The 19,487-nt window shown below is 40.0% G+C and overlaps 2 protein-coding genes across 3 annotated transcripts in view; one reads left to right on the forward strand and one right to left on the reverse strand.

The window, feature by feature from the left end:
- Positions 1-122: 122 nt before the first annotated feature.
- The window catches only part of LOC126872339 (uncharacterized), a 58,482-nt gene continuing 39,117 nt past the window's right edge, over positions 123-19,487 (reverse strand). For both annotated transcript variants that reach the window (XM_050632172.1, XM_050632171.1), the window contains 4 exons: positions 6,984-7,408; positions 6,193-6,378; positions 5,050-5,396; positions 123-4,556 (listed from right to left, as the gene is read on the reverse strand). In XM_050632172.1, the coding sequence (XP_050488129.1) occupies positions 4,505-4,556; positions 5,050-5,396; positions 6,193-6,378; positions 6,984-7,408 (1,010 nt within the window). In that variant the 3' untranslated portion in view covers positions 123-4,504. The remainder of the gene's footprint in view (positions 4,557-5,049; positions 5,397-6,192; positions 6,379-6,983; positions 7,409-19,487) is intronic.
- LOC126872341 (PAT complex subunit CCDC47-like) overlaps positions 12,569-19,487 on the forward strand; it is a 151,305-nt gene continuing 144,386 nt past the window's right edge. Inside the window, exon 1 of the mRNA XM_050632183.1 lies at positions 12,569-12,578. The gene's annotated coding sequence lies outside the window, so the exon portion shown is untranslated. The remainder of the gene's footprint in view (positions 12,579-19,487) is intronic.

Consider the following 19,487-nt stretch of genomic DNA (forward strand, 5'->3'; position numbering starts at 1 on the left):
TCTTTTTTATAATGAGAATTTTGAAAAATGTCTAATTGGAATTGTTAATAAATATAGAGATAGAAACGTGGCGTTATTATTAAACGCTATTGTATTATAAATGTAATGAAGAAATGCGTATATATAATTTTCTCTCAACGACATTTATTACAATCTCGGTTGGTTCAATTAATTAATTTTAGTTTTGGCACTAGAAAGACGGACACGGTTACATTTGACCCTTTGTACTTTTACAATCACACTGATTCTACTTTATTACAATAATATTACGCAATCTTTTCTTTCGTCACACGCTTTATAAAAATTCTTATTCTTAAAGCTTAAAAAATGTCGACAAACGAATCAGTTAACTTAGAATCAAAAAATGTTGTGATTTGATTTTGATAGAAACGAAGAAATGCTATCTTTTACGCAAGATATATTATCACGTAATCGCTAATATCTTTATTTTTTTTCACGTATTTGCGAATTTTCTAGACCTTAACCGATATCGTATGTTTCTTCGATAAATTGACAAATTTGAATTTGTGCGCTTTTTCTTTTTACTTTGCATAGAGTTCTCTAATATACAGAGTGAATCATATATTTGGATATATTCGTACTATACGGATCAAGCAACTTTGTAAAATTACTCACTGTTCGAATACGCCGAAGTAACAAAATCCCGAAGCTTCCATCCGCTAAAAAAAATCTGTCAAGTTTAATAAATCGAAAGTTCTAAGCCTTGTTTCTTCTTCTTCTTCTTTCACAACCAGTTCCAATTACATGACTCATTCTCTAATATCATTCAACATTTAATCAAATCACGTACGGAATATACTCTACAATTACTTCGTCAACGATGAAGACATCGTAATTGTCGTCATATTTATTCATACTCCAATCAATTATAGACACATACATCTACTAACAACCCAAACAGTACACCTCTACCGACGGAATATACCTAAAGTCAACCATTCTTTCAGTAGACCAGAAAAAACGTAAAAATTCTACACGAATAACTTACCAACTCATTGTCAAGTACGAACGTAATTGAAACGTGAATCCAAAAGTGAAACAACAAACGTGGTACGGTAGCGAATGTTTCTGGAAATTATTTGGCCATACACCAACGAAAGATTGTCCACTGGTCAAGCAAAGCGACCGCTGTCCGGCTTTCTCGGCGGTAAGAGGATTCTCCTACCATGAAAAAAACACTGCATCATCTAAACAGCGATAAAACCAACGTCCTTCAAACCAGCTCGAAGGGTGACAGGTAAATAATTGACGCACTTCATTCTACAATTGTATTAAACCTCCTATTTTATTATCTGTGCATTTTTTGAGCGGTCTGTCGTTCAATTTTTGCTGGCTTCTCTCGCCTTACGAATCACGACTCTTCGACTTGTCCTTCGTTCCTCCTTGTTCCTCTTCCGTTCTCCAGCCCTCGAAGCCCACTATTATCGATTTCTGTCGCGATCAACTCGATCGTTCTTCGTTTCTTCGTTCGAAATACTCTTCGTTCTCGTTGCTCGAAATTATTTTTCGCTCTTCGCTGTTTCGAAAGAAATCATTCTTTGCTCCTCCGTTTGTGTTCACGATTCGCGTGGTTTCTCGATATCGATAAAAATATTAGCGGTAAGAATAGCGATGCGATGGCGGCAATTTCATGTACGCACGAGGGCGTGCGATGTTAGTTGTCGAATCGTTCGTATGCTCACGCAACAAGCACGCGCAAGAAAGCATTCACTCGGCCAACAAGTTTTCCTCGCTTATGGAAAACTTTTGCGACGTCACACTTTTGATTTTTTCCTTGCCATTTTTTTCTTTTTTTTTTTTTTGACCTCTTGGTACGTTTGAAGATCAGTCGGATAAGTAAGCCTTTGATATTACTCTCGCAACTTTATGATTCTTATAATGCCGATAATTATTCGAGTGACTCTTTTCGACCAGTCACGCGAGCAAACGATTATCGCTCGAACGAAGGTTTTATCCATTGCGAATAAAAATTTCATTCGTTCAATTGCATCTTATTTATCTGACTGTGATCGACGAATGCTGCTAACATTTCACAATTCTTACGCGTTAAACGATATTTTTCGCTCGAGTCTGTAGACATAAATATGCTTACTTAAATTTATAAAACAAGTACAGCTCGAACGACGGAACAAACTGATTCTGTACATATTTCCAGCTGTCTTTCGTTATCGTTCGTCGTGGTAGCGTATGTTGCGTTTAATAAACGTTACAACAACGTCCAAGTGTTTGCTGGTCAATGCTGGACATTGGGTATATTTTCTCGCGAGGATGTTTCGATTCTATGTTGTTCGAGCTTTCGTGAGCAGTTCTCAATGGAAATTCGTGTGTAACGCGGTGGACGACAGTTTAAACCCTCTTAAAAGCTAAAAATCGAATTCTAATTCTGTAAGAGAAAAATCGGTTGGAATCGTTCTAATTAATACAAGACACAATCGGTGAATAAACGATTCTTTCGTTTCTTTGCATGTCCTGTTCTTTTTCTGCAAGTGTTCCATGCTTATCGTGTGTGATTTCAATTCCTGTGTATCGGTAAAGTATGCAACGTTTGTATATATAAAAACGGAATCCAAAAGCTGATTTTAACAATACAAAAATCTGCTAAATCACGAGCACGAGTCCTGAATCACGAAGATTACGAGTACTTACGGCAGAACTCCATTTATCGGAACACATCGATGATAGTAAATTCCGTATCACTACCATATTCCGAAATGGAAAATTAATTCTTTTAAGCGTTTTTAATAAATACGACCGACCTTTCATATTCTGTATTACAAAATCCATTGTTATATGTTTCATTCAATATTTGTTCACAACTGTGTAACGAAGCGTTTACTCTAAATTTCATATAATATTTTTTGCTCCCTTTCATTCGTATATTATGCTTCCGCAGTTTGTCCAAATAGCAATTTCAACGAATCGACTTGAATATCCACTAGCGATTCGAATAAATGGAGTTTCACTGCGTGAAAATTTGTCTGACTCGATACCGGGACTATTTACTTGAAACAGTATTTCTCAAGCCTTATTCACCATTTTTGCACGATAAGAGCTACTGTTCTCTAACTTTCTTGCGATATTTTTCAAGTCTTTGATATATTCTTAGTGAGTTATTATTGAAAAAGTAACGATTATACAAACGGTAAAAATTGTGCGTCGTATATTGTAGGAAAATGAAAGGGATTCCGAAACAGATTTGTTTTATTCGTTTCATGATCGTTCGTGATACTAGTTGCAGGAACTACGCTAGATCATCTTAATTATCTTAATGACATTGAAAGTGAGTTGTTGCTTCTTTTTTACTTTTAAATAAACATCTATCAGAAATATAATATAAATGTCTAAAGAAATGAAATCTAATTGTATCTTATAGCTTACATATGTTACTTAAAGAGAAACTTCGTGTTTATATACATTTAACATGACTCTAGAAATATACTGTTCAATTAATTAACAATTTACGATTCTTTTTCAGGAACGAAAAAAATCTATTCGATCGAGATTCTTTTGTTACTGAACACTTTAACGATTAATCAAACTCGTTTGAACTGACGATTCTTTCGATCACTTTGAACGGTATACGGATCGTACAACGCAAACATCCTTTACAGCTCGAATAAAACAACTAGCGTAATATTAATTATTTTAATTGTAACACCTTGAGAAACAGTGTTTCAAGTATCGATTGCGCTATGTTAACTTTCGATAAATACACTGCCACTGACAATCAGCAATTATTACAAAATGGTGTTTATGACACTAAGAAACTGGCGAAGTGAATCGAGCATCGGTATCAGTTGGAAACAACGAGATCGACGAAATTCGTGAGAATCAGAAATAGCACAAACAGCTAGAAGAGTGTGGCAAAACTCGGAGTAGTATCACTGAAATTTATAAGATAACGGATAACTTACAGAACGTTTGTAGAAAATTGAAATCGTCAAGAGGCGCCTGACAATGAATTCTTGACAAAGTTTCGCGTAATCTGATATTGTTCGACAGTTAGCGATTAAACAGCAATTAGACATTGGCTTACGTTTGAAAAAATTTGCAATTAGATGGTAATATCTCTAATAGCAAAAAATATGGCAGATTTCAAAGAATATTATCGTTAATCCTAGTTAATTAATCGACTGAACTAGTGAAAACAAATCGATGGATCTTCATCGATGATTTCGAAAAATGGAGCGAGCGAGAGAGAGAGAGAGAGAGAGAAAGAGAGAGAGATACGAAGCCTTTTAAGCGATAGTAAATAACGCTAATGAAATTTCTGGAGAATCGCGAATTTGAAGAGTATTTGCGACATGATCCACGCGATGAATTTGCGAACGAGAATCGAGACGATAATGGCGACGGTGATAGATGAATTTGTGATTTTCGACAATGTTCGTTAGGAACCGGAAACAGGAAGAGGCGAAGGACATCTCAGAGGATCTTCGCTGCTTCGACTTCTTTGCTTCTTTGTACGGTAGGTCGGCCTTTGTCAACCAATCTTTATCCATCGATCGATCGAATATTCGAGCGCCGCGAGCCACCTGTAAATAAACGTAGTTGCCTCTTTGACATAAAATTCGTTCTAACTCCAAATCGATTCTCATTGATTACGAAGGAGATTAGATAATTATTTTCAAATGTTAATAAATACGCGATCTTGACACCATAATTCAAGACCATCGACATCGATGTGGCACGTCTCCTTGTAAATAATTTAGCACAAACGTGCCGGTGATTATAAAAGTGAAGCGGATGAAAGCGGAAAGAATTTCAGCCGCCTGTTCACGTTACAATAATCCAAAACCATGTTTGCAAAGTAACAGAGATCGAACCATTGGATCGAGTCGGTTGATGCGCCGTTAAACAGAATTCAGTTCATGCGTCAAACGCCAATGATATCTCGAAACGAAAATATATGACGCAGGCCACTTTCATAATCGCCGGCATAAATTGCGTACAGCAAATTCTTCGACTTAACGAAACAATCGTTTGAAAGAATATGATAGAATCGATAAAGGGGACTAAACAGGTTACCGTTTCTTGTCCATTTCTGATTCGGTGGCGAAGATGTAACTTCTCTGCGTGGGGTCCGGTGGTTGCAGCTCGAACGCGTGTTTCCTGCCACCGGAAGTGGGCGCGCTGCTATGCACCCTGAACCCATGCAGGCAGGCGACACCGAACGCCTTCTCCGCATTAGCGTCGTCGTAGAAATACAATGCAGCGTCCTTTAGTACGCAATATCGCCTGGACCAACCGGTTGGTGACGACGTTTTTCTGGCGTGTTCTTGCTGCTTGCTCAGGTATCCGAAGCAATCTGGTCTGTGAATGGCGCATGCTGCTATTTCACGCATTCTCAGCGACGATTCCAACCAGGTGTCAACCTGTAAAAACGTCAACGGGAATCTATAGGATATACAGGAAAAACGGAGAATTTCCGTCTTTAGCGATTTTCTATTATCTTCTCAGGGCTTCCATTTCTCTTCTATCACCTCGAGTAACTTCTCACGAAAAAATTTAGTTACTTTTGTGACGCGTTTTCCAAGTTGAACTAATTACTTCGTACATTCGCGTTTCACGATAAATCTCGTACAAGTGCAAAGACTATTAAGGTAGGTGCGCAATAAGGCATATTAGTAGAACTGTACGATTCTCCAGAGCGCTGCCAGACACTTGCAGCGTCTAATCCAACTATTCAAGAAACTCCAGCAGGCGTATAGCCGAACTTGCAGAATTTAAAGCGAATCTCATTTTCTTCAACTTACGAGAACGCGGACTTCCATCGTTTCGCAAAGTTTTTGAAGCTTCTTTTACCTAGATAACGATGCAAGAGTATCTCCAAAGATACATACATACAGCATATGCTGTTAATTGTTCAACTTGTAGCATCCATCTTTCTTTCTGTTGGACGAATGTAACGAAAATATTCTTTTCGAAATTTTTGATTTAATTTTCTTTTATTTCCGAATATACCATCGCAAGCGAAAGACCGCGTAGAAGGAAATACATTATATACGCGTGTCGGTTACCGCACCAATTAAAGATTAAATCGCATTCTGACCAAGAAGATCCGAATGTTCGCGTGAGGTACTCGTACACAATGTAAACTTCGTTTACTCTTCGAGCATGATCCGGAAATAGACGTCGAGAGTAACTTGGCGAGCGACTCGTAACATTTACCTGGTCGTTTCTTTCGATCGCTTCCTTGATGACCGTCGTCCATCGAGCGGCAGCTTCCTCGGTGTCCGCCGCGAGCCGAAGCGTCGGTGCGCCCTGTTTTTTGATCGCGAAGCTGTGTAACCTCAGCTCGGGCGTTTGCTCCACGTCGTACTTTATCAGCATCACCGCCCCCACTGGCTGTGAATCCTACGGGAAACGAAATGGTCCACTGGTGTACCATTTTTCCAACAAAACGATCCCGTGCAAACACTCGTCGCGTCGATGGCCTCGATTAACCGAAAGGAATGCCGGTTAAATAGGTTTCGAGGGGACGCCAGGCGTGGCTGGATGACATCTCTTTAAACTAACGACGAGCATGCAAAGTTCGGAACCTTTGTGCATAGCTTGGATGACTGAACTTTCTAACTTTGTTTATTTTACAGCAGCGTTACTTGCTCTGCCAATTTTCTCCGAATACAAAGTACCCGATCGTGTTAGATATTCTCTATATTTTATGTCAAATTACGCGAGTTGTATTAAGCGAGTAAAACCAACTTCGTACACCAAACGATTAAGACCGACGCTGTAAAATAAGCTTCGACATTTGAGAATAGAGAATACGCTGATATTAATTTTATCCTTGCGTATTAATCGTATCTTATCGCGTCTAAGTATTTGAAAATACAATTTCATGTCTTTTTTTTCTTCGAAACTACATCCTATAGATTTGCGCGCGCTAATCGACACAGTTTTCCATTCTACGAAGAATGGGCATTGAGAAGGGAAAGAGAAGAGGGGATATTCGTACTAACCGCGTCAGTCTTGTAATAATAGAGGCAGTTGTCGCGGCGCAGGGCGAACCATCTTCGCACCCACTTGTCCGTGTTGGTCGAGGTCGCGGATTTCCTCCATAGGTATCCGGTGCAGAGCGGCGCCTCGTCGCTTCCTTCCTTGGTACCAGGTCTGGCCACCCGCGGTGCCAGTACGTTGCACGTTCTCGCCACTTCGAGTTCAAGGACGTCGGTGCCAGAATGCGCGAGCCTCACGACTTCCGAATGCGTCGCGTCCATCACGTTCTTTCCGTTCACCGCCATTATAATGTCGCCAACTTCCAGGCCAGAGCTCTCCGCGGGCGTGTCGGGCTCGATAGCTGAGACGACCACGGGTTTCGAGCCGTGAATACGGAAACCGAACTCACCTCCGGCTTCTCGTTTCACCACCACCCTTTTGTCGCTTTCTGTAACCATCACCACCGCCTTCGTTATTTGGCGTCTGCGGCAGTCCTATTCGAGCCTCATCGAGCGGTAAACGCGAAGTCGTTCGCGCGAAATCCCACGATCCAAGATCCGAAATCCGAGATTTCAGGAGCCGCGATCACAGCGGATTTGCCGCGTGATAATGCAGTACGAGCAGGAATTGATATGGATCCTGCGGATGATGGATAGCGAATATCGGTAGGAGCGGAATTGAGCGTATTAGGAGGATAGAATTCCGGGTATTACAGTCGGTTCGGATCTATTTTAGCGAGCAAGGATTCGATAGAGGCGTTGAGCAGATTCGAACGTTTTTGGATAGTTTGTATCCTGTCAGGGGAATGGCTGAAAGGAATGCGTGGTAGAAATCGCGAGCGGATAAATCCTATGGAGATTACGTTAATCACTGCTGCGAGGGAAATGTGATTCGAGACTTTACAACCCTGGAAAATGAAGCTCTGCACGAAAAAAAAAAAAAAGAAAAAAGAAAAAAACGTCAGTCTACGTTTTCGACCTATTTTTCCGCGCAGATTCACCTCCTTTCGGCTTTTACCGTCAGTTGAACGGCAGCCGGTATAAGTCTTGCATGGCTATTAATTTAAGTGATTAATGTGTTTCGGAGGCAAATATTTTTCTCATTGATCGACGTTAACGTTATTATACCGTTGAAAGGAGCTATCATCGGTTCAAATACTATCAATCTACCGGCGTTTTCCTATGTAAACAGGTTTAGCAAACAGCAAAACCGACGAATAGTAATGATACTCGAAGTTCGGTTGCCGTTTGCTCTTTCACGCTTCGAAACCGTGAACAAATAGCACATACGAATACAGAGAAAGTCATAGAATTGTACGCAAATCGTCGTTTCATATTCCGGTTGCATAGATTACACAGTATTTTATTTTTAGCTTAAATCGACGACACGGTTCGGTGGAATGGTTAGTTCCGTATTTATCACGAACTTGCACCGCGCGATACACGATACGTTTCTAGTTTGGTATCATCCATCTTATTTATCAAGCATCGAAGCACGCAATATCGATTGCGCGTGATCGATTATGGGCGGAAATCCGAGAGTACAACAGACGGTTCCGAATAAATTATCTTGCAAGTGTTACTACTGCCAAAATGACGAAGCTGTTCGTCTTTCGCAATAACGGGAAATATAACGCCGTTGTTAATGATAAATCGTGCAATCTCTAGAATTTATTGCGACTCGGGTTACGAGAAGGAAATATTTACTTGGGTAATATTAGGCTGTTTTATAATAAATAATAATTGTTCGGAAGTTTGAGTGGCCGTTCGTTTATGGCACGGGCAGGCACATTCCCTTGGGAAAATCCGAATTACATGTCCTCCCCGAGCTGTAAACCTAACGACTCCGAGGTCAGGTAAAAACCCCCGGGAAAAGTCCAGCCGGAAGGGCACGATGAACACAGGAAACCCAACGGCTGGTAGGGAGAATCAGCAGCGTAGGAGGATAGTTCATCGACGGACATCGTACCGTGCGGATGAAATACTTCACTGCCAACGAGATCTTACCACCGCCGTGTTCATAACATCGCACTTTACGTTTATACAAGTGGAAATACAGTGCTCCATTACTCTAACACTCGATCTATTAAACCTCCTCCACCTTGAACGTTAATTCATTCGAGGTACGCGATATCGACCGATCGGTTTGACCTGACCGGTTGCTCTTTAGTCGAGAATTCGCAACAATGATAAATATCGAGGAGACGAGGAAATTCCTCTTTCTAATTGCGCCGTTTTTTCTAGTTGCAGTTTTTGTTAACCGGAAAATCGCCGATGATCCTAAACGCATCAGAAAGAATTACAGAACCGTTTTTGTTCCTCTTAAACATCGTCGTGAATTAGGAAGCACGCGACGAAGAAACGTGGAATCGGCCCGTAGGAAGAAAGAGCATTGTCATCGTCGATAAGCTTCTCTTCTCATTGCCTCGTTTTCGATGCTTTCTTAGCCGGATATTTTTATTTGCGATTACGCTTCGAGCGAGATAACCAACGATTTACTTCGTTCGAACTGTCAACTACAATTTCATGGATACTTTGGGAACGCGCAGTCACGCAATAAATCATCCCCCGCGGTGGAAATTTATACGAGGAGATTTCAGTGAGGATTAAGGGTTGCTCCAATTCCTCAACCTTGTTTCCATAGCTATGCGAGTATCGTTTCCTATTCCGTACTGTTACGTATTCATCAAACGGGATGGCTTTTGTACATTATCTCGAATCGTGCGATACGCATTAACCCTGGAAACCCGAGAATTCTACTTTACGATGCTTCTTGTATTGAATATAAAATGTCTCTATAAATAAAATTCTAACTACACGTACATTAAAGATGTAAACGTATCCGCACATTTGCTTATTTTTAGCTTAGCGAGTCTTTCTGCAGGCCCTTTAATCTTTAAATTATGAGTAAGACAGTAATTATATTCAGATGGTTGAAAAAAGAGAGAAAGAGAGAGAGAGAGAGAGAGAGAGAGATAATTTTAGCAAGATTCTGAATATGAATCGTGCTTTTTGAAAAAGAACTTTAATTTTCTGCTGGCACTGCAGCCTCATTAAGTATCCAAGTATTCTCTGATAATTACGCACGGCTGATTCCGATGTTGGTCGATTCTTTAAAATTTGGAATAAAAGTTACGGCGCCATGGATAATATTAATTTTTAGTGCGGATAGCGGAAAAAATATATTTCTATTTATAGCTACTTCGCCAATTGGTTATTTCGCGAACTGCAGCTTTTTCGTTATAAACACATTGATAACGCGTATATCCAGAGCTGAAATAACGTTTCTTTAATTATAAAATTGATGGAACATAAACGTGGTATTTTTAAGATTTAAAAGCGTCACTGTTAATTATACATTTCATGAAAATATTCAGCGATTATACGTTATTCGTCTCTTAAAATCGAATTTATGGTTCTAACGAACAGGAATCTCGAAATATCCATGCTCATTTATTATTTGCATTTCGCGATTATTTATCGAAGAATATTTCAGAATCTTATATCTATTTAGGTTATCGTTTGCGTCGGATTATTCATTTATTCAATCGCTCTTCCATTTCTACCGATCCTGCGGCTCATTTCTAGGCATTTCATATAATTGAGAAATCTCATCGGTATATTTGAAATTGCTAATTAGTCGTATTAAATTAATGTCGGTCTCGCTGCCCAATTAATTGTTTCCAATTTCCTGCGAAAAAGTGACATGAAATTCGAATTTACACGCGTACACGATTCCATTTGTTCATGAATTTACATGTTGACGTGACTGTTCTGTGAACACGCATCGCTACATTTTCCCTATATCTGCGAGAAATTCCGATTCGCTTTCCGTATGAACGATATTTGAATAGCACAACGATATTTTTCGCATTAACATTAATTATAATAGTATATTTTACAGGATTTGTATTCTTGCCAAGGAACGCGTGCGACCAATATTGAAAAAATTTTCCTAACAAAAACACGACGGATACTTTTGTGAAAAAGCAACGAATGAGCATAGAATCGCAAACGTTTCAATCGTTTTCGTTCTCATAGATAAAAAATTTCCGCAACTCGCGACGTTTATCTTGCAGATTTGAAGAGAGAGAGAGAGAGAGAGAGAGAGAGAGAGAGGAGAGCACTATGCACGTCCCAAAGCAGGCGCATAAATAGAAAGGAATACTGGGTAAAAATAAAATGAAAGCGGGACGGTCCACGTCGTCGTAGCTACATAAATAAATGCATTTTTAGTTCAGTATTTGTTTTGTACGTTTTTTCTCGGCATTAATATTTGCAAAGTTATATCTAAAAATTGTAAAACAAGAAATGACGTAACGCGAAGCGAAGTTAAAAATACGTAACTGAAACTCTTACATTATATATTACATTTCTGAAAGAAAATTCCGTTTCTTTTCCTTTCGTATGAAACGATATTCGCTTATAAATATCGGAAAACACACGCTTAATATGCCTCGTTCGAATAGTCGCACGAACGCCATAGCATCGTAAAGAGTCGTGGTAGAATTCAGTTTGCGAACCGTTCCATTCAGAGATACGAATTGGATAAATGGTACCGAACGTAGGAGATGTCTATATAAATCAACAGAAATTTCTTTCGTTTCTACGTGAAACGATATATATTCGGTTACAAATATTGAAAGCAGCCATACGAGATATCTTGTTTGAAGGGACGAAATAAACATTAATTCACGCGACGTAAAATGTTTAATAGTATCAAATGTAGAACGTTACGTTCTAAAAGCAACAAAGTTTCGTCTTTTTCTTGATAAGTTTACTACGCGAGAATTAAATTGCTTTGTAAAGCTCGGAATTTTGAAGAAGTAGAACGCTCGTATGCACTGTACGATGCTCTTTTTCGTAAAGATACAATGTCAATGTTTTCTGAAGTTTACGTCGCTCGATGTTCGTGTGACGGAGCAAGAGGGAAGTGCACGTGACTTGGTTAATACGAAAATGAAAGTTGTTAGTGATACGTAGTACGATAGAAGCTATAGTCTCTTCGAACGTTCGCCACGTCGGTGATACGATGACGCAAGCAATTATTTTTGTAGGACGTTGCACTCGTGGGCGACGCACAGATTCTGTCTTATTTTAATTTCGTCTACCGTTCGATCTCAATTCAGTTCACGATTACGCGAACGCTTAACAAGTAGCGTGCGTGTAAACAGAAACGCGTGCGACACGCTGTTGCTATACCGTTGTTTTGTTCTAACTGGAAATGCGAATCAACCCTTTTAAAAGAAGCTCGTTCGCGGCACAATTAAATCAGTAGAAGTTGAGATAGAGTGCGAAAAATATGAATTTTCGCTTGGGAATCGCCACGTTTGAACGGTCATCTTACTAAAAAGGAAGTCAAAAAATGGAATATTTCAAAAAATGTTCACAGTTCCTAATCTTTTATCTTTCCGTGTAATAGCAATCGTTGTTGATATTATTTCGCAATAGTTGGATTAGCTTGGCGTAGAGCGCATTCGAATTCTCCAATAATTAAACTTGCCCTTAAACTGCAAGAGCTCGTCTTACGCGAAATCGATTATCGAGTACCCATCACGGCTTCGTCAGACAATATCTTCATCAAATGTTCCATGGATGTAAGTAATTGCTTACAAACACTTACGAAGAGACGCGATCAATTAAATTAGTGGAGCAAAGGGAACTCGATACGCATTCGTTTTAATTAGCATGTTGTTCATTAACGTTTGCACATTTCGATTTTCATATTACTTCTAACAACGACAGAGGCAATTTTACGAACGAAACGATTTAATTCCACGATAATTTCCACCTATTTTTCGTCGCGGTTTAATTTTAAAATGCACGATACACGCAGACACGAACTTCCTCGTAAACAGAAATGTAATATGGTAATTCCGGCACGCGTTACATTCCATCGTGAGCTTTAGAAATTAATATTTCTTGCTCTACTTAATTCTAAAATGCAGTTACTAAATTCTCCCCTTTGTGTTACGATGAAACAACAACCAGCGGTGCTTCGTTGTTATTTTTACTTTGGTGCAATTAATTAACGTTGAGATTGCGTTTAGCGTTAATTGCATATTTCGAACGACGATTCGTATTGTCGCGATATAATGCTCGTAAATGAAATATGGTGGGATAGGAATGGCGGAATAGAAGTGGTACAAAAATTCGCGTTCGAAAGAGTTAAGGTGTATATGTACAGCTGTGTAAATCAAGAGAAAGCGAGAGGGAAAGATAACGCAACAACAGGTAAACGATCGAAACGCGTCGAAGCATGGTCGAAAATGTCGAAATCCAGGTCGAAGGAAAACAGGTCGAGACGAGATTATCAAGAAACACATCATGCCATAAAAATAATCAAGTCCTTGCGTCATCAGGCGTCGAACGTAATCGATAGTGCTCGAGCTTATAGCCTTTTTGTCTCATCATCGTTGCACCGTCGATGAGAGACGGTGAGACGGAGGGCTTCCTTTTATTTCTGCGATAAAGATGGCACACGCAACTCCCGCCCAACCCCTTTCGCAGCTGGTGTGTCAGAAATAGCGAAGATCGCTTTGTCGTCTTTTTCCTGATGGCGGAAATTCTCGCACGTGCGACATGCACAAGCATTCCAAGGTTGTTGCGTCTCACAGGGGGGAGAGCCGACGTTGTTATGGATTTTAATAGGGAGCGTGAACGACACGCTCAGGGGTAGGTAAATATCTCGCTTGTCTCGCTTTCGCTCGCTTCGACTAAAGTGAAAATACGAATTCGTAGGATGCCATTTACTAAGGGCGCTATTGTATTCGAGAGGTACGAATTGGAAATTGGTGGTGAGTTTGTTGGTGGATTGCTGAAGCGATTCAATGGAACCACGGTGGCTTCGAGGCAGCGCGAAATTCATTTCTTTTATGATAGGTTGTCGCCAGCAGACGCAATATTACCGTATTACAGTTACAGTCACAGACGATATTCGCCAAGTATTATACATGACGTGGCGTGAAAAGATTTAGGCTTCCTTCCGAAATCTCAAGTTACACCTACTTTGATTAATTTCTTCTGTAGAAATATACATCTGTGTGTATAATCGACAAATTCGTTAACTGACGCTGCTAGCGAAAACGATGTACAAACGATGTTGTTTTAAGCAGAAGCGAACGTAATTAGAGAGAACGAAGACAAACTAATCGAAATATCCATCTACATAAAGATGTATCAATTTTCTTTGGAAATTTCTAACGTAGAAAATGAGTACGTAAAGAATCCAAAAAATCGATTTTTTTTTTTAGAGATAAAGCCATTCTGCAAGCACGTCTTTAGTTTCATGACCCTGATCGCGATAAAGGCACGATTGACAGTGGCACGTATTGTTCGATTAATGACAACCAAACCATGCCGTGCCATCGACTTGGCACACTTCCGATTTTATTGTCCCTACGACAATCGCGTTTCTCTATAAATTTCTGAATATCGGAATTGGCATTGTTCCGGTACCTGGTAGTTGCTACTTTGTACTACTCGCCGCATGGCGTTACTATATTTTCGATGTTTCATCAGCTCTCGCGTTATACCGAATTCTTCAAAATTATCTTCGTAGTGTCATTTCTAATGTCATTTTGTGAAACTAGAAGGACACCCATTATCGGTGTAAATCTCCTTTCAGAGTAAGAACGTGAAGATTCCGTACAACACACATCGTTCAAAACACATCGTTCCGATGCACTTGAGGAAATTAGCTGCTACTATCAATAGTTAATTATGCGGGTCGTGTTCGTAAGATCGTACACAGTAAACTAACTACAGGTAAGCCGTAATCACCTTTGATGTGGAAATTTAATTTTATTGTCATTAGATTAGTACACGCCACGGACGAATTTGGACGAAACAAGCAAACTAATGGCCACCTTGTTCGATGTCGTAGCGGCTTCGATAAATCGGTTACAAGACGAAAATCGTATCTTGATTTTCAATGTGGATATTTTCGAGCCGTTGCATCAGGGTCAGGCAGAGAATAATTATCGGTGATGACCGTGACTTCTTTCGACCAAAGATTCGAGGATCGAATTTTACGAAAATGATGGCGAAGGGGATAGAAATTTTTATTGCCTGAAAAGAATATTGGTTTTCATATTTTTTTACATTCTCCTTACAAACGAATCGTATTCGATCAATTATTTAATCGAATTATTCAATCGTTATGAAAACAAATTATTTCGTAAGTTCGAACAAATGACTAAAGAATATTGCGGATGAATATGAAGTGATTACTTAAATTTTCTAGAGGAGAAGTGTAGTAAAACGAGTTCTGTGGAAAAATGTTCATTCGATAATTTTAATCAGGCGGAATAATCGTATTTACGTATTAACAACTCGATAAAACAGCGATTAATGGTCGTTGCATAATCGCTGTTCACGTTTTCATTACACGTGTTATCGAAAACCTCTGTGCCGCTGTATGAGTCGCGTTTAAGCTATGCTAACTAGCGCATTGAAACAACATTAAAATAAAAAGCTCTAACGAACGAAGAAGAAAATTATGTTCAAAGATCGTTGAAAAATAATTTCAGTTGGATATCAATCTCGTGCGACAGAATATTGAAAATGATCTCCATTTCTAATCTCGGATTACACGATAAAGAACGACGCCACATTTAAATTCGGATACGATTAGTTTAGTTCTTTTCTTACGGTAAAAGAATTTATTAGAAAACTTTGGAAAACAATTTTGAAAGAAGGAAACCCAGTTTTAAAGAAAATTTATGGTTCTCCGTAAAAGTCTTTGCAAAAACGGCTTCACCAGGGAATTTGGAAGGCGAACCAGTAGCGTTATACGTACAAGTTTCGAAGCCAAAGAGTAGAAAAGTGAACCGCTTTGGGATACGTTTCATAACATAAACTTTGACGCCACGGAGGATTTCCTTTTGACCTGGCAAACATTCGGGAGGGTACCAATTTAATTATTCACTTAGGAAACTTCTCCGGTTTTTGATTCAGCCTGTCTCGGTCCGTGAAAGCGAGCCGTTCAATATTTACAAGCACATATCACGCACAATGCAGAATCGATCGCCGATAAAGAAATTAATGAAATTTCACTTTGCAAACTACGATAGCCAATTCGCCGTTCTTTCCAGAGTTAAAAGCTTTTTTGTATTTTTCTATTTGTATGAGATCGAATCTTTGTTTACGATACTTACGAGCATCGATCTCGAATTTCTCTATTGCGATGAAATAGAATATGATTTTTGAAAAAACGTTGTACACGAGTAAATTATTGCGTGTAAAATGGAAAAATATTTACCTTTTGTAATGTCTCTTTTTCCAATGTATCTTTTTTCTCCATTCTTTTTTTTCTTTTTTTTTTTTTAGTGGATGTACGAAAAGGAACAAAAATTTGCACGTTATTTGGAACTTGTTAAACTGTAAATGTTTCTTCCCGTTTAATTAAAACCACTGGCAACGTTATCTGTTATTCCATTCAACCGGTTCAATTTTTCGCTGAATAAATATTAAATATTGGAAAATGTCATGTAACTGGGAATACAATGGGGAAAGGGCGAACAGAAATCGAATTCCTCTAGATACAGGCAAGTGGGACGAAATAATTCACGGAGGAATCGATAACTTTCTGTATCGGAAGAAACGTGATCTTTGTGCGAGATTTTGTCTCTTCGAATAAAAGCGTCGAATAGAATAATTAATTTACCATGGACGTCCGCGCCGAGCCTCGTAAGGGCTCGACCCTCCGTGCACCAAACTCTGAGCATGCACTTCAGCAGCTCCTCCAAGGCCCTCTTCAAGGACGCGTCCTCTCCAAGCTCCGTGGAACATTCGGAGGCCGCGCAATCGCACACCATCTCGCGTGTTGATGCGTGTCCGGCCACGTGACGCGTTCCAAGTGCTACGCGACTTTCTCGTAGCCTATTCGAACTTCCGGCGTACTCTTCGGTGAACAACGTGTCCACCGGGTTGCCCGGCGATCGAAAAATCACCGCGCTATCGTCTATTCGCCTCCTCGTTCCCTATCACTCTCGAATGCTTCAACGATACGGTTTCGATCATGGATTGTGACACGACGAAGAAGCGGAGGACTTCCGGTGTACACCGTACACCGTCTTTTCCACGCGGTCGCCGTCCTTTCTTTTTCTACCGTAAAATGTCGCGTTAAGTCCACGCCTCGATTTGTCCACGAACGAGATACGAAAGCAGGATGCACACGCGTCGCGGAACGCGTCAGACGCAGAGGAAAGCTCTGTTCTTCCGAAGAGGATGCCTTCGGCCAGCTCGTGGAATGCGACTCGCCGCCCTGACCCACTGACTGCCAGCCAAAAGCTTCTTCCACGCCACCCTCCCTGCCTTCCTCTCTCTCTCTTTCTTCCTCTCTCCTTCGCGCCTCACTCCACTTCGGTTTAACTTCGGCGGGAATATTCAGACGGCCGCGAATCAAGCTTCCACGTATAGAATCAACTCCTCCCTCTCCCTCTTTCTTTCTCTTCCTCTCAGCGCGCTCGAAATTGTATCTCGATGATACCCGATCGATGCTTCCGGTGTGTTCTAGCGAGACGAGGACCGGGGAAGGGGATCTCGATGCGGTTTTCGATTGTTGTCTCGAAATGGAACTATAGAAGAATGGAGGAGTGAGATCGACGAGGGGAGTCGTTCTTTCGACCGACTGGAGGAAGCGTGCAGCAACCACACTTGGATGTTTTCGGAATATCTGGAATAACGCTACTTTACTAGGATAAAATTATTTTTCAAGTTTGTTCGACAACTAATTTTGCTTTCGGATATACGAGACATTCGCGTATTTTTTTGGTATCGATTTTCTTCCATGGATACGTTTCGTAGCGATTTGTGATATCGTCTTTGATGATAACCTACTACCTAATGTGACAGAGTTTCTTCTGTGCAACTCCTTTACTGGTATTTCCTTCGTGAGAATCATCTAAGAGAATATTTAACAACGTCCTATTATGGAAGCGGAGAGTATAACGTCTGGAATATTTGCCATTACTGGCACTTGTAGTACATACCGGCGTGTATACATAATTACTCGTGAAAATCGCTTGCAAGAGCACTCTAAAAACTTCAGAACGAAACAAGCCTAAGGTATGCTTAAATAATGTAATTCTTCGACCTTGCATCGTGTAATCGGACAAAGAAACGAATCGGCAATTATCCGAAAGTCGTTAGTTATTCCAAATATTTGCAGAGTAAACAACGATGCTGACCTACGAATAAACGTTCAGAATGCATTGCTAACTTCAAACATGGATATACGTACTGTCAACAATCTGCTGTTTTCATTCATACTCTTGCCAACTAATATATCCTGTATAGTTATATTTCCACGTAATTGTTAGAATATTGTGACAAAGACGCAGTTTAACGCGTTCGCTTTACGCGTATACGACTTTTCTTATGAAACCACTTACGAAGAGAAAGGGACGATGAGAAATAAAGCATCGACACTCTGTATATCAAAATTTACAGCTTGAAATCCTAGTTAACCGGGCAATCGTAACACCGAACAATATTTATCCGTTCTCGAAATACTGCGAATGCCTAAATATAGTACAGCCTGATACGATTTATCCGCAACTCTATAATCGTAAATTATCAAATGAAATTCATTTTCCACTAAGTTTAATAGAGGTCGTTATAATATTCTGACAATGGCTAGAACCAGGGAAGCGGTTGTATTCGAGGATTCGCCTATTCTAATCAAGTAACGACCTATTCGTCACATGTGCCTAGCTGACGCACAAGCATCGTGGAAGCGTCGTAGCAGCCGACGACGCTCGGCGTCCTTCTCTCAAGCTACGCCGTTTCGATTATATTTAGCCAGAGTATTACGCGGTGCTTATTTAAAGAAACGGGAAGAACGATTCCCTCTTTTTTCTCCTCTATCTTCCCTCTCGCTCTCTCTCGGTCGTCTCTTTTCCGCCCTCCATTTTCAGCACATTTTCCACTCTTCCACATCCACGAAAGCCATCTGCTACCGTTCACTTTCTCTCTTCCACCCACGTCCCGGCGTTCGATATGGCAACGATTTCTTTGTCTGATCTCCTTCTGTACCAGGGCATTCTTCAGCGATGCGTTGCCTCATAGCGAAGTAAATTTTAGTTACAGTAACCTCTCCCTCTTTTGCTCGCACTCTATCTCTGTCGTCAATGGAATTTCTACATTTCGACGTATACATTTTGTACGCTTTGGATAGATCTAAGCGACGTCTACTTTGCCGTGTTAATTCAAATAGGCCTATTTGATTCTACGTCAGGAGGTGTTTCCGAGAAAAATGGCTTTTAGTATTTAACATCCAGGCATCGACTTTGCATACATCCGAAATATACACCGTTACATCCTCCAGTCTCGATGGAAATACGGCTTTCTTATTCAATGGACAAATTATTTTTGTGCTACCCGGCTACAATGACTCGATTTTAAGCGAAATTTGGCGAATACGCTCTTTTCACTTAAGAGTACTTGCTAGTTTCATACGAGTTTACTGCTAATCTAATTTTTATTCTAATATCAGATCGATGGACCTAATGGAACAATTTCATT

The sequence above is a fragment of the Bombus huntii genome, chromosome 13 (assembly GCF_024542735.1).
Source record: "Bombus huntii isolate Logan2020A chromosome 13, iyBomHunt1.1, whole genome shotgun sequence".
Taxonomy (NCBI): Eukaryota; Metazoa; Arthropoda; class Insecta; order Hymenoptera; family Apidae; genus Bombus; species Bombus huntii.